The sequence below is a fragment of the Leucoraja erinacea genome, chromosome 11 (assembly GCF_028641065.1).
Source record: "Leucoraja erinacea ecotype New England chromosome 11, Leri_hhj_1, whole genome shotgun sequence".
In the NCBI taxonomy this organism is placed as follows: Eukaryota; Metazoa; Chordata; class Chondrichthyes; order Rajiformes; family Rajidae; genus Leucoraja; species Leucoraja erinaceus.
The window spans coordinates 21,927,237-21,942,385 of NC_073387.1; the positions used below are offsets into that span (position 1 = coordinate 21,927,237).

The window sequence follows — 15,149 nt, forward strand, 5'->3', positions numbered from 1 at the left end:
ATACTCAGATGGAGGACATATACAAACTGAAATACCAGCACCCCATATTCCGCATGTGTGGCCTACAATCCAAAGGCATGAACCTGCATTGTTCCAATTGTAGATTACCGCCCACCCACCCCCTTCTCCTGCTGATCCATACGGGTCCCCACACTCACATCCTCCTCTACCCGTCGTACTGTTTCGCATGAGCCTTGCCTGCCCATACTTCTATAGTTTGTTTCGTACATTCCCTTTTTATCGGATCCACCATCTCGTTCTTCTTTTTCACATGTTAACTCCCGCCTATGTGACCATCTCCATCCGTTGTTTTCCATCTGCAAGCCAAGTTTTCCTTGCCTGGATTCCACTTGCCAGCACTTGCCTCACCATTTTCATTTACCTCTTTCTACCAGCTAACGCTCCCCTAGTCCGGATTGGAGGGGCGGGGCATCCTGAAACGTTATCTATCCATATCCCAGCTCACTTCGGGGCCCACCTGTTTCCCGGTGAGTTTTCCGCCAACTCAATTTATCTTACACAATATTTCAGCTTTCGCATCTTGTGTTTCTCATTCACTTATTATTTTCATTTCCGTCTTCTAAATTTGTTATTTAGTTATTTGCTCTGTACCTATCAGCACTTCATATGGAATATGCTGACGTCGAATTTTTTAATCGTATTTTTTACTTTAGGCAAGTAAATGGATTTAGCATCCTTAATGTGATTGACCCAGCAGCAATGTATATCATCTGTACGTCGTTCAAAAATAGGCAATATGATTTCTTCTGAGTTGACAGATACCTCTCAGACGATGGGCTTTATTTGCTAAAAGTTATATATTCGTTACCATTACAACAAATGCACAATTTAAAGGAAATCGAAAACATGCACAAACATTTTCATAAATATTTCACTCACGAGTTATTCATATGCCTCGAGAGTAAAATGACCCCAAATAAGAAGATGCGTCTTCCTAGAGCATACGCATCATTAGGCCTGAGACGTGGGAGCGCCGTATGGCTTCAAGAAGAGAAAATCACTTTTCGCTGATTCTGGAGAAAGGCAGACCGAGTAGTGATGCGGTTCCGGCACGCGGCCAACCCGGCCTGTCCTGGGATAGCGTAAAGTTTCCTCTATGGCAGGTCTACCATTAAACGTACCGTGCAACTCTCCACCATGTAACAATAACTGGGGGTGTTATACCCTTGGATAATACTTCTGTCCTGTTTACACTTGATGCCAATCAACAGACCGATGATCAGAAGAAACACAACGGAAGTGCAGCTGAAAATTATGATAAAGTACACATTTGGATCAGAGAAATATACTGGATTCTTCACCAATGTACTGCTTTCGGTGATTCCTTCAGTGCTGTTTTCCAAAACTCGAATGTTCATTGTAACTGTGCTGGACAGGCATGGCTGCCCATTGTCCCTGACCAAGATGACTATAGTTTGTACAGCAGTGTCGGACTGGAAAATATTGCGCGATGTTCTAACATCACCGGAACGTTGTCCGACGTTGTACAAACCGGGGTCGGTAGATTTCACTATCTGAAAAAAGAGCTGTGCGTTCTGACCAGAATCTGCATCCGTTGCCATTATCTTGCTGACCAAGTACCCTTGACCCGCTGACCGGGGTACGGTATCCACTGATGATGAGCCACTTTGTTCTGAAGGTGAAACTATTACCGGCGCGTTGTCATTTTGATCCAGGATGATCACATTCACCATGGCGCTGCTACTCAACGGAGACACCCCGGAGTCACGGGCTTGAACATTAATCTGGAAGTTTTTTAGTTCCTCATAATCAAAGGAACGCAGTGCGTAAATGGTACCGTTAATTGAATTGATAGTGAGGTAAGTGGATATTGGCACGTTTTGGATATGGTTATCGAGAAAGGAGTAGGAAATATAGGAATTTTGATCCAGATCAGGATCTGTTGCGGTTACTGTGGAAACGGACACACCCGGAGCGTTGTTCTCCATTATATATATGTTGTAGGATGACTCTGTGAATTGTGGTTCGTTATCGTTAACGTCCGAAATTGCAATCTGGATGGTTGTATTTGATGAGAGTGACGGCGACCCCAAGTCCCAGGCTGAAATAAGAATGTTATACTCAGCGATGGCTTCACGGTCCAACGTTTCACTCGTGGTTAATTTATAGTTGTTCGATACCTTTTGCAGTCGAAATGGGACGTTCTTTTGTCTTAACTCGCAACGTACTTGACCGTTCGCTCCAGAAGCACGATCCATCACATTAATCAGACATATGAAACTTCCTGGTGGCGCATTTTCCGGGATTTTGTTGCAAGGTGATGGTACCTTTATCTCAGGTGCGTTGTCGTTCGCATCAGTGACTTTGATCAGTACTTTGGAGTGTCCTGTCATTGCAGGGGAACCGTGGTCCTGGGCTCGAATATCCAGAGAATAGCTGTTTACTTGTTCAAAATCTAGAAGCCCTTTGACTCGAAGCTCCCCAGTAACTGGGTCTAAACTGAATAATTTTCGCGCTCTTATCAAAGAAATATCACTAAAACAATATGTCAGCTCCGAATTCAGTCCTTCGTCCAAATCATTTGCTTTTGACTGTCAGCACCAACGTACCCCCGCGACGCATTCTCACTTACGCTGCCTCTGTAAATATCATGATCGAAACACAGGTGGATTATCGTTGTTGTCCAATACAGTAATGAGAATATGAGCTGTGGCTGATCTCTGAGGGGTGCCACCATCAGTCGCCGTAAGCAAGAGTTGAAATGATGATTGCTGCTCTCGGTCCAAAGATTTCCCTAACAGCAAGTCAGCAATCATAATACCGTCTTCGGTTTTCTGTGTTCTTAGACTAAAGTGCTCACTGGAACTGATTGTATAAGCGGCCACGGTATTTGTACCAATGTCGGGATCATCCGCGCCCTCGAGTCGGAAACGTACACCGGGTGCACTAGCTTCCGATATCTGCAAGACAATGCTGCTCTGCGGGAAAGTGGGGGAATTGTCATTTACATCAAGAATCGCCAATTCCCCGTGATACACCTCCACGGGGTTTCCAGTATTGTTTCGAAATATACAGTGCATTTATCATTCTGTCCACAAATACGTTCCCGGTCGATTCTTTCACGAATAGACATGATTCCATTGTCCAAACTGACCTTCATGTACCGCCCTCCGTCATCAGAGTTCAGTCGGAATTTGCGAGCTGACAGTTGCCGTACATTCAGGCCCAAATCCACAGCGATATTCCCAACAAATGCCCCTTGCTCCATTTCCTCGGGAATAGAATAACGAATTTGCCCGGAGATTGGACCCGGTGCACATATCACAAACATGCAAGCAAATACTGTGAGGGCAAACCTCCGTATGTGCGCCATTATTCCGCCTCTCCTCGAGTAATCCGTGCAAATCGTCAAACCACGAAATAAATATTCACATATATTCCCAATACCGAATCGAAACAGACGGGAAATCTATCCTCTTCTGCCTGTTTCGTCAATCAAAACGCACGCACTGCTCGCCTCTCTAAACGCGTCTGACGTTTTTATTCTGAGATATGGGGGGGACAATGGATCCATCTCTGTACTGGGGCTTCTCATTGGCAGCTGCAATTCTTAAAGCTGTACTGCTCTCCTATATATTTAATGGTGTGCAACCATAAAACGTCCTCTTTAAAAAGAAGCTTGAAGAAGGAATTTTCTTCCATTTAACTTCGAAAGTCGAGAGGGGGGTGTTCGTGAATATAATACTTTCAATTGGCCGATTGTTGAACCAACTTCCTGTTTAAAGTAATTGTTGTAGAAATATATCGTCACGCCCAGGTCAAGCCAAGTTTATTGACACGTGCATGCACAGGCACGCAGAGGCACTGCTGCAATGTAAATCTTGCTTGCAGCAGCTTCACAAGCACATAACACAGCAGACCCCGACAGATATTGTAGGAAACATTGAAAATAGGTGTCGGTGTGAGGTTTTGCGCAGGAATTTAGGTGGATTTTTGTTTCTTATTTAACTTGAGATTTTCTGTTTCGATTTTCTGTAGTTTTTTCATTGGTTTTGTTAATGCAATTTGCAACTAAATGACCGAATTACGAAGTAATCCGTAGATTTGTTCTCATTTAAAATGAGCCTCAGTTAACACTAATCTCGTGGTACTACACTTACCGTGTAAAACCGGTTTTTCAGTGAACGTTAACAAGGTGGCCCAAAGTACTTGTAATGTTTTTAGGCAATTGAAGCTTCATTTCTGCTGCTGGAGTTTGCAGTGAATGTTGAACCTCATACATGACCCAGGCAAAGTTTGAATGGGCCACGTTTTCATGACGTAGAGGATATAATCTACGTCTACTTTAATTAAACGGAATGCATTGGTCATGTTCGCCATTGGTTGAAAATGTTCTGAATATATCTGATGCCATACTTGGATGTCAATTGTACGTCATTCTCAAGTTAGCGCTGGGTTTCACCTTTTATATTCCATTGCCAAACAAAGGTTTGCCGTGACTTAACCTCACGAAACTAGCAAAAAAATTCTAATACCAATAAAATTAATATCAACCGAATAATTGTAATAAAATCTGAAAAAAATCCAAATCATCGCGAAACACTACAGGTGAGATTAGGGATAATTCCTTCCACCAAACAAGAGGTATGCTGCTATCGCTATATGGCAATTGAATGACAAGCAGTCAGCTGTGGAACAACAACTGAAAATGCTGAAAACACTCATCGATTTAGATATCATCCGAGGAAAGAAATACAATCAACGCTTCTGACCGTGGATCGTCTATCTGTGAAACCATGAAATATAAGTTCCTTTTCAATAACAGCGAGTATGGGAATTAAAGGAGAAAAAAATAGAAATCTTTCTCAGAGGCAAGACCAAATAAATGTATATCCTTTAATCACCTCAATGTAAGTGATCGGGGACAAATTGTTTCTGTGGTGTATGGCGAATAGCAAGGGAATGGGACATGTTCAGCTCATTGAACAGCTGTGGATTTTGGATGAAAGCAATTTGTTCTTTAAAAATGAGAAGAGTGGCAGAGAGGGTCGTGTAGAATGCATATGGCATGGCTGCCTCCTTAGGCAGCGGTACTGATTGTAAGAGTTGAGGTCTATTGTAGTTGAATAAAACATTTCTTGGGCTGGATTTGAATTATTGTGTGCAAGTTGTTGTGGTAAGCACAATATGTAAGTGATTGGGTTCAGATTCAGATTCAGAAAACTTTATTGTCTGTCGTAACAGAAAATCTTCTTTGACGTGGCTCAACATACAGACAGGTCAATGTACTGATAAGCAGTCATACAGCACAGATTTCTGCGAGCACACACAGTGTGTATGGATCTTAAAAGCAAATATAAAGATTAAAGACGGTAAAAATAGACAAGATAAAAGTTGTGGATACGTGTAAAGTGACAATGCGTCAGGGTTAATTTGTCCATTGTTCATTTTTTATTTAAGCTGTTTATGGCAATGGGTATGAATGAGTTTTTGTGGATGTTTTTCTTGGATAGGGGGACTTTATATCGGCGGCCTGATGGCAGAAGTTGGAAAGACTTGTCCAGGGGTTGGGTGGGATCCTGTGTAATGAAATTGGCTTTCCTTTTAACTGCCTGGGTGTGGAGTACTGATGATTTTGAGTTTTGCCAGTTATTTTGCTTGCCTGATTGATGATCCGGGAAAGCTTTGATTTGTCTTTGACAGAGGTGAGGGTGAACCAGGATGTGATGTTAAAGGTGAGTACAGATTCTATGTGATTTATAGACAGCTGTTAAAATGTCCTGTCTGACATCAAAGCTCCTGAGTTTCCTCAGCAAGAACAGGCGTTGCTGTGCCTTCTTGTACACAGAGTCTGTGTGCTGGGAGAAGGACAGGCGGGTGTCAATCTCTGTGCCCAGGTATCTAAAGGCCTCTACCTGCTCAACTGTCTGCCCATTCAGCCTCAGAGGTTCAGAGAGAGGTTGGGGGGAAGATGTTCGCCTCCCCCCACAACACAGCTCCTTGGTTTTGGAGATGTTAAGCTCCAGAGAGCTCTCTTTGGTCCACAGCATCAGGGTGTTGACCTGCTGATAGTAGGCAGCCAGAGAAGTGTGGTCCTTGATGTGAGCCACCAGGGCCATATCGTCTGCATACTTAAAAAGGGAAATGTCACTGTTATTGTTTGTTATGCTGTTTGTGTAGATGGAAAATAAAATCGGTGATAAGACACAATCCTGGGGGACACCAGTGTTTAAAACCATGTTATTGGATTTAAAACCATTTACCACCACATGCTGAGGCCGGTCCTGCAGAAAGTCTTTGATCCACAGGATAGGTGATGGGTTGACTTGTAGATCCAGAAGGCGGTTGCAGAGGGTGACCGTGTTAACTGTGTTAAAAGCTGAAGAAAAATCCATAAATAAAATCCGTGTGTGGGGGTGTGGGGAGTCCAGCTGTCTGCTAACTGTGTCCAGGAGAGTCAAACAGGCATCCTCCACCCCACGCCTTGCCTTATAGGCAAACTGAAGTGGGTCAAGCCTGTACACCACCATAGCAGCGAGGTGATCACTTACCACCCCCTCCATACACTTGGAAAGAATGGATGTGAGTGCCACCGGTCTGTAGTCCTTCATCTCCCTGGCGTTAGATTTATTCGGCACCGGTATGAGTGTGGACTCCTTCCACATCCGTGGGACACAGCTGGAGTCAAGGAAATGCTGGAATAGCTGAGTGATAACATCACCCAGCTGAACTGAGCATCCCCTCTAAGCCAGAGTGGGAGCAGGCCACACTCCAAACAACGTTGCTAGGATGGGAGGATTTTGTCATGAGGGGAGATTGTATAGGCCAGAGCAGTATTCCCTGGATAAAACGCAGCTGCGCGATGCTATTACCCAAACACGGCTACGGTAGATGGTCAATAGACATATCCAAATGCAAGGCACCCCAAAACTAGACGATGGGTTTTAGGCTAATCATTTCAGAACAAGGGAATATCGCATGTGGATTGAGATGACAGTCAGGTGGTGGAAACGGGAACAGGTAAGTATGTAAGAAGGAACTGCAGATGCTGGTTTAATCCGGAGATTTAAAACCGAAGAGACAAAAACATGGAATAACGCAGAGAGACAGGCAACATCTCTGGAGATAAGGAATGGGTGACGTTTCGTGTCGAGGTCCCTTTTCAGACGTGTTAGATACAAGGGAAACGAGAGCGGTAGACGATAATGTAGAGAGATGAAGAACAATAAATGAAAGATTTGGAAAAGAGTAACGACCATAAAGGCAACAGGCCATTGTTCGCTGTTTGATGGGTGAAAACGAGAAGCTTGTGCGACTTGGGCGGGGAGGAATAGAGAGAGAGGGAATGCCGGTGTTTCTTGAAGTTAGAGAAATCAATATTCATACCACTGTAAAGCTGTCCAAGCAAGATATGAGATGGTACTCTGCCAATTTACGTTTAGCCTCCCTCTGACAACGGAGGAGACTTGGGACAGTAAGGTCTGCGCCCGAAAGGGAAGGAGAATTAAAGTGTTTCGCAAGCGGGCGATCATGTTGGTTCAGGCGGACTGAGCGAAGGTGTTCAGCGAAACGATCGCCCAGAACCCATTCCTTCTCTCCAGAGATGATGCCTGCCCCGCTGAGTTACTCAAGTTGTTTGTGTCTATTTTAGCTAAGTATGTAAACGGTACTTAATGGGAATGTGAATATGTAGGGAATTGATGGATAGGGAATTAATGCGAGGGTGGAATTAATACAGATAAACATGATGGTCGGCGTAGATGCGATGTAACGAATGGTTTGTTTCTATGACCAACACCTCGGCACTCAACAGCTCGGCACACAATAGTGCAAGGTTAAACCGAAATGATAATATACAACAGTGGCGTGTCCATATGGAAGATTAGACCCTATTTTTCAAACGTGCGCCTTTGCTTTACCCTTGTTCCAACCGTGCTGGAAATCAGGGGGGAAAATAGATTAGCTAGCGTGAAATTGTGAATGAAAATGTTGGGGGGGGGGGGGGGGGGGGGGGGGGGGGGGGGGGGGGGGGGTGGGGGTGTTAAAACAAAGGGCGCTGGGGGGCGGGCCCCCGGGGGGCCGGGGGGGGGGGGGGGGGGGGGGGGGGGGGGGGGGGGGGGGGGGACTGCTTAATTCCTGCAGATTATACCCACGTGTGCTACAATGCAATGGTACAACCATCTTTCAGCGTCTCCAAAACAGTGTTACCACAGTGGGAAGACCAAAGACTTACATTATATTGGCGGAAGAGCAAGCAGATCATTGCTTCACCGGGAAGAATTTGCCGTCCTGTACGCTGGAAGTAAAAATGTAATTGGTAAAAGAACGAAAGTTACACGTTTTATGGTTTCATTGGAAACTGGCAAAGGATGGTGAGTGGCCGGTAAGGTCGGATGACTAGGATAGGGACTGATAGATGAGTGGTACTTTTGAACTGCTAAACAGGCAGGGTAGGGGAATCTGTTCACAGTGACGGAATGTTGTTTAAATTGAGGTAATTTGTATTGAATGTGACCGTTTATGAGTGGAAGATAACACATGGGGAAACCATGTACTTGTTCCATCCAGAGGGGCCGGGTAGTGAGATGTTGGGAACCGATCCCTTCCTGATTACTGGGCGTGTTTGTAGTAGCTTACATAGAGCAAAAACACAATATGAACCGCACGGTTACACCTGCTACTACTTTCGCTCGTTTTTCTCCTCCCTTTCAGACACAATTCATTTATTCCATTAATACTCACCTGTTCAATTAAATCCAAACTAAAGTGGTTTTACTTGTTCGTAAGCACGGCAAACTGTCCGTTCCTCAACATAGAATGCTGCTGTTCCCCGCATGTGCAGCCCAACGTGCGCTGTGTTTCCAGTCCCTCTTCCCGCGCTCTCCACCATTTTAATAACTTACTCTTTTTTTGCCAGTCCTCTTTTTTTACAATTGATGACGTCGCTTTGCATTTTTATTCCGCATCAGGATGACATCGAGGCTTTCTGATTCATCTACAAATGGAGACTCAGCCTGTGCTATCCTCCGCAATAAGCAACTGCCAAAAAACCCTTCCTCACCTGGACCCAACTACCACTTGATATAATTTGTTCTAAGTCTTCCTCGTCCATTTCTAACAACAATGCAACTTTCCTGTGGTCATGATGGGCTCGATACCAAACGTCATCTGCCTGTTTCTCTCCACGGGTGCTGCCTGACTCACTGAGTTCCTCCAGTCAATCGTGCTCATAATTACAACTTCTTTCATGAATTTCATATAAATTAGCTTAATTATTTCCTTCATATGTTGATTATTATTAAAGTTCCATGCATATTTGTTGTACCAAGAACTATCAACAATCCGTCCAGAATGCATGGATACGGAGTCAATAAACTCTTCAACGCAACTTTCGCATGTTAGCACTTCAGCTAAGTAAGTGGTTCCAGGTACCCAGATCATTTATGATTGACTAGATGGCAACACGTTTGTGCACATTATCCAGTGACAAGCAGAAGGACTGCCTTCAGAAATGAAATTAGCAATTTCAAGAAGTTTTCATTCCAGTTTTATTTTTTTCAATTACAACCGTACTCCCATTTAAGCGACAGAGAAAAACAATGCAACAAGGGTAAGTTTTCTAAACAGTGCACTCGCACTGATTCACATCCTCCAGCAGCAATAAAATGGCCGCATATAAATTGGCAATCTTCAATTTACCTATCAGTGTTATTTAGCTTTGGGCTTGAGAGGTGGAAGCGTCGCGTGGCTTCAGGAAGAGAAAATCGCTTTTCGCTGACTCTGGAGACAGACAGACTGAGTATTGATTCAGTTCTGCCCCCCGGACTACGCGTCCCGTCCCAGGATAACACAATGTTTCCTCCATCGCTGGTCTTCCATTAAACGTGCCGTGCGAAACCCCATGATTGTAACAATAACTAGGGGTGTTATACTCTTGGATAATATTTCTGTCCTGTTTACACTTGATGACAATCAACAGAATGATGATCAGAAGAAAGACCACGGAAGTGCAACTGAAAATGACGATTAAATAAACGTTTGGATCAGATAAATATTCTGGCGTCTTCACCAAGGTACTGCTTTCGCTGATTCCTTCACTGCTGTTTCCCAAAACTCTGATGTTCATTGTAACTGTGCTGGACAGGCTTGGCTGCCCATTGTCCTTAACCAAGATGACTAGAGTTTGTAAAGCAGTATCTGACTGGAAAATATTGCGTGCTGTTCTGACTTCTCCGGAACGTTGTCCAACGTTGTACAAACCGGGGTCGGTAGATTTCACTATCTGATAAAAGAGCCGTGCGTTCTGACCAGAATCTGCATCAGTTGCCATTATCTTGCTGACCAAGTACCCTTGACCCGCTGACCGGGGCACGGTATCCACTGCCGCCGATTCACTCAGTTCTGAAGGTGAAATGATTACCGGCGCGTTGTCATTTTGATCCAGGATGATCACATTCACCGTGACGCTGCTGCTCAACGGAGGCACCCCGGCGTCACGGGCCTGTACATGGATCTGGAAGTTCTTGAGTTCCTCATAGTCAAAGAAACGCAGCGCGTAAATAGTACCGTTCATTGAATTAATGGAGAGGTAAGTGGACACTGGCATGTTTTGGATATGATTATCGAGAAAGGAGTAGGAAAGGTAGGAATTTTGATCCAGATCGTGATCTGTTGCAGTTACTGTGAAAATGGATACACCCGGAGCGTTATTCTCCATTACATATACGTTGTAGGATGACTCCGCGAATTGCGGTGCGTTGTCATTTACGTCCGAAATAGCAATCTGGATGGTTTTATTTGATGTTAGAGAAGGCGACCCCAAGTCCCAGGCTGAAATTACAATGTTATACTCAGAGATCGCTTCACGGTCCAACGTTTCACTGGTGACTAATTTATAGTGGTTCGATGTCTTTTGCAGTCGAAATGGGACGTTCTTTTGTATCTCGCAACGCACTTGGCCGTTAGCTGCGGAATCACGATCCATCACATAAATCTGGGATATGAAACTTCCTGATGGAGTATTTTCCTGGATTGTGTTGGAAGCTGATGTTACCTTTATCTCGGGTGCATTGTCGTTCACGTCAATGACTTTGATCAATATTTTGGAGTGTCCTGTCATTGCAGGGGAACCGTGGTCCTGGGCTCGAATATCGAGAGAATAGGTGTTTACTTCCTCAAAATCTAAAGGCCCTTGAACTCGAATCTCCCCAGTGCGTGGATCCAACCTGAATACATGTTGCACTGCTCGCAAAGCAACATCATTGAAACGATATGTCAGCTCCGCATTCAGTCCTTCGTCCAAATCATTCGCTTGCACTTTCAGCGTCAACGTACCCCGCGACGCGTTCTCGCTCACGCTGCTTCTGTAAATATCATGGTCGAACACAGGTGGATTATCGTTCTGGTCGAATACCGTAATCAGAACCTGTGTCGTAGCTGATCTCTGAGGGGCCCCGCCGTCAAACGCAGTAAGCATGAGTTGAAATGATGATTGCATCTCTCGGTCCAAAGATTTCTCTAACACCAATTCGGCAATTATAATACCGTCTTCGGATTTCTGTGTTTCTAGACTAAAGTGCTCATTAGAACTGATTGCATAGGCGGCCACGGTATTTGTACCAATGTCGGGATCATCCGCGCCCTCGAGTCGGAAACGTATCCCGGATACACTGGCTTCCGATATCTGCAAGGCAATGCTGCTTTGCGGAAAAGTGGGGGAATTATCATTTACATCAAGAATCTCCAATTCGCCGTCAGACACCTCAAACGGATTTTCGAGTATTGTTTCGAAATGTATAGCACATTGATCATTCTGTCCACAAATACGTTCCCGGTCGATTCTTTCACGAATAGACATGATTCCATTGTCCAAACTAACCTTCATGTACCGCCCTCCGTCATCAGAGCTCAGCCGGAATTTGCGAGCTGACAGTTGCCGTACATTCAGGCCCAAATCCACAGCGATATTCCCAACAAATGCCCCTTGCTCCATTTCCTCGGGAATAGAATAACGAATTTGCCCGGAGATTAGTCCCGGTGCACAAATCGCAAATATGCAAGCAAACGCAGTGAAGGCAAACCTCGGTAGGTACGCCATGTTCCGTGATCAGTCAAAGTCCAACTCTAGGTCTTTCTCCGTGTAAATAGTCCAAGCACAATAAAATAACTCATATATATTCCCAATACCGAATCGAAACAGATGGGATATCTATCCTCCTCAGCCTTTTTCGGCAATCGAAACGCAGGCACGCCTCGCATTTCTCGTCGCGTCTGACGTCTTTATTCGGGGATGTGGGCGGGACAATGGATCTATCTGTGTACTTGAGCTTTTCATTGGTAGACAGCGACACGACCAGTTCTTTTGCACAACTGCAGCTACAATTCTTAAAGCTGTACTGCTCGCCTACACATTTGATGGTGTACAACCATAAAACGCCCTCTTTGAAAATAAACTTGAAGAATGTTTTTTTTTCATTTAACGTCGAAAATCACATCAGGCCCGTCGGAAGAGGGTTATCCCCAGAACGTAAACATGTTTTTTCAGTTCAGTCAAAATTCCACAACGAATAAATAAATGGCATCGTTATTTTTATGATGCAACATACCATATCGGATATGCAGTATTTGCTTACACATGTTTGACCCCTTACAATCACACCTTAGGGTAGTAAGAAAATATAAGAAGATAGCACAAAAAGCTAGAGTATAACTCACCGGGACGGGCAGCATCTCTGTTCATATAACGACTACATAATTTCCCTTCTTTGATAAGATTATTTCATTAGCACTTTCCAAATTTTGGAGAAGGTGTTCGTGAAAATAATACTTTCAATTGACCAATTGTTGAACCAACTTCCTCTTTAAAGTTATTGCTGGAGAAATGCATCGTCACGTCCAATACAAGCCGAGTTTATTGACTTGTGCATGCATAGGACGCAGAGGTACGGCTGCAATGTAAATCTTGCATGCAGCAGCTTAAAAGCACATAACTTGCTTGTTGTTGGAAACATCCATGGAAATGTTGTGATTTTTTGAATTCTTATTTAACATGAGATTCTATTTTTCTTTTTTCTATTTTTCGTGATTGGTTGTGTTACTGCAATTTGCAACTAAATTACTGAATTGCCCATTAATCTGCAGATTTGTTCTAATTTTTTTGCCAATCCTCATTTTTACAATGGGCGACGTCGCTTTGCATTTTCATTCCACATCAGGATGACATCAGGGCATTCTCGTTCATCTACAAATGGAGACTCAGCCAGTTCTCCTCAACCTGTGGTATCATCCACAAGAAACAACTGCGAAAAATCCCCTCCTCACCTGGATCCAACTACCACTTGATACTGTTTGCTCTAAGCCTTCTCTATGCAGAACGGACCTCTCCACCAATCATGACGGGCTCCACACCAAACGTCATCTGTCTGTTTCTCTCCACAGGTGCTGCCAGACTCTCTGAGTTCCTCCAGCCAGTCGTCCTCACAATGTCAGCATCAGGCATGAGTTGTGTTGCAAAAAAATGGGCTTAATTATTTCCTTCGCCTGTTGATTATTATTATATGTATATTTTGTGGCACGATCTATCAAAAATTCTTCTAGAATACATGGGTACCCAATCATTAAACTCTTCAACGCAACTTCCGCACATTAGTACTTTCATCCACGTAAATGGATCCAGGTACCCAAACCGTTACGTAATAGGTTAAATGGCAACGCGTTTGTGCGCATTATCCAGTGACAAACAGAAGGACTGCCTTCAGAAATAAAACTTGCAATTTCAAGATGTTTTCATTCCAGTTGCGGGACATTTTACTTTTTCAATTACAACCGTACTCCCATTTAAGCGATAGTGAAAAACGTGCAACAAGGGTAAGTTTTCTAAATATTTCACTCGCACTGTTTCACATGCCCCGGCAGAAATAAAATGGCCGCATACAAAATTGGCATTCTTCAATCTACGCATCAGCGTAATTTAACACTGACCTTGAGACCTTTAACACTACATGGCTTCAGTAAGAGAAAAATCGTTTTTCGCTGACTGGAGACAGACTTACCGAGTATTGATTCAGATCTGGCCCGCGGACTGCCCGCTCTGTCCAAGGATAGGGTAACATTTCCTTCATCGCAGATCTTCCATTAAACGTGCCGTGCGAAACCCCACGATTGTAACAGTAACTGGGGGAGTAATACTCTTGGATAATATTTCTGTCCTGTTTACACTTGAAGCCAATCAATAGAATGATGATCAGAAGGCAGACCACGAAAGTGCAACGGAAAATGACAATTAAATAACCGTTTGGATCAGAGAAATATTCGTAATTCATCACCAAGGTACTTCTTTCGCTGATCCCTTCAGTGCTGTTTTCCAAAACTAATGTACATCGTAAATGTGCTGGACAGGCTTGGCTGTCCATTGTCCTTAAGCAAGATGACTAGAGTTTGTAAAGCAGTACCTGACTGCAAAATATTGCGCGCTGTTCTGACTTCTCCAGAATGTTGTCCAACGTTGTACAAACCGGGGTGTTCGTGAACATAATGCTTTCAATTGGCCAATTGTTCAACCGGCTCCCTGTTTAATGGAAGTGATGTTTGGAGAGAGGCATCCTCACGTCCAAGTCAAGCCAAGTTTATCGACACGTACATGCATATGAAGCAGAGGCAATGCTGCAATGTAAATCTTGCTTGCAGCAGCTTTGCAAGCGCATGACCCAGCAGACTCCGACAGATGTTTTGGGAACATAGAAAATAGATGTCGGTGTGAAGTTTGGCGCGAAAAATTTGTGAATTTTTGAATTCTTATTTAACTTAGGATTCTCAGTTTCGTTTTTTCTTTTTTCTTAATTTGTTTTATTACCGCAATTTGCAATGAAATTACTGGATTACCCATTAATCCGCAGATATTTTGTTCATTGAAAATACTCCCTAGTTAACATTAATATCGTGGTACCACACTTAGCGTGTAAACAAGTATTTTTAGTGAACGTTAACAAGGTGGCCCAAAGTACGTGTAATGTGGTTAGAGAATTGAAGTTTAATTTCTGCTCCTCGAGTTTGCAGTGGATGTTCAACGTCATGCACGATCCCGGCAAAATTTGAATGGGACAAGTTTTTCATGACGTAGAGGATAGAATCTCTTATCAAACTAAATGGTAATGTTCTCCATTGGTTGA

At 43.7% G+C, this 15,149-nt stretch overlaps 2 protein-coding genes across 2 annotated transcripts; both read right to left on the reverse strand.

Moving 5' to 3' along the window:
- Positions 1-24: 24 nt before the first annotated feature.
- On the reverse strand, positions 25-3,494 carry LOC129701531 (protocadherin alpha-C2-like). The gene is given in 5 exon segments (XM_055642779.1): positions 25-1,160; positions 1,163-2,576; positions 2,579-2,641; positions 2,643-3,025; positions 3,028-3,494. Coding segments are annotated over 5 exon segments (2,376 nt in total). The 5' UTR covers positions 3,356-3,494; the 3' UTR covers positions 25-972.
- A 5,670-nt stretch (positions 3,495-9,164) lies between these two features.
- LOC129701532 (protocadherin gamma-C5-like) lies at positions 9,165-14,458 on the reverse strand. The gene has a single exon (XM_055642780.1). It carries the CDS (start codon positions 12,077-12,079, stop codon positions 9,695-9,697), a length of 2,385 nt encoding a protein of 794 aa, XP_055498755.1. The 5' UTR covers positions 12,080-14,458; the 3' UTR covers positions 9,165-9,694.
- Positions 14,459-15,149: the final 691 nt, after the last annotated feature.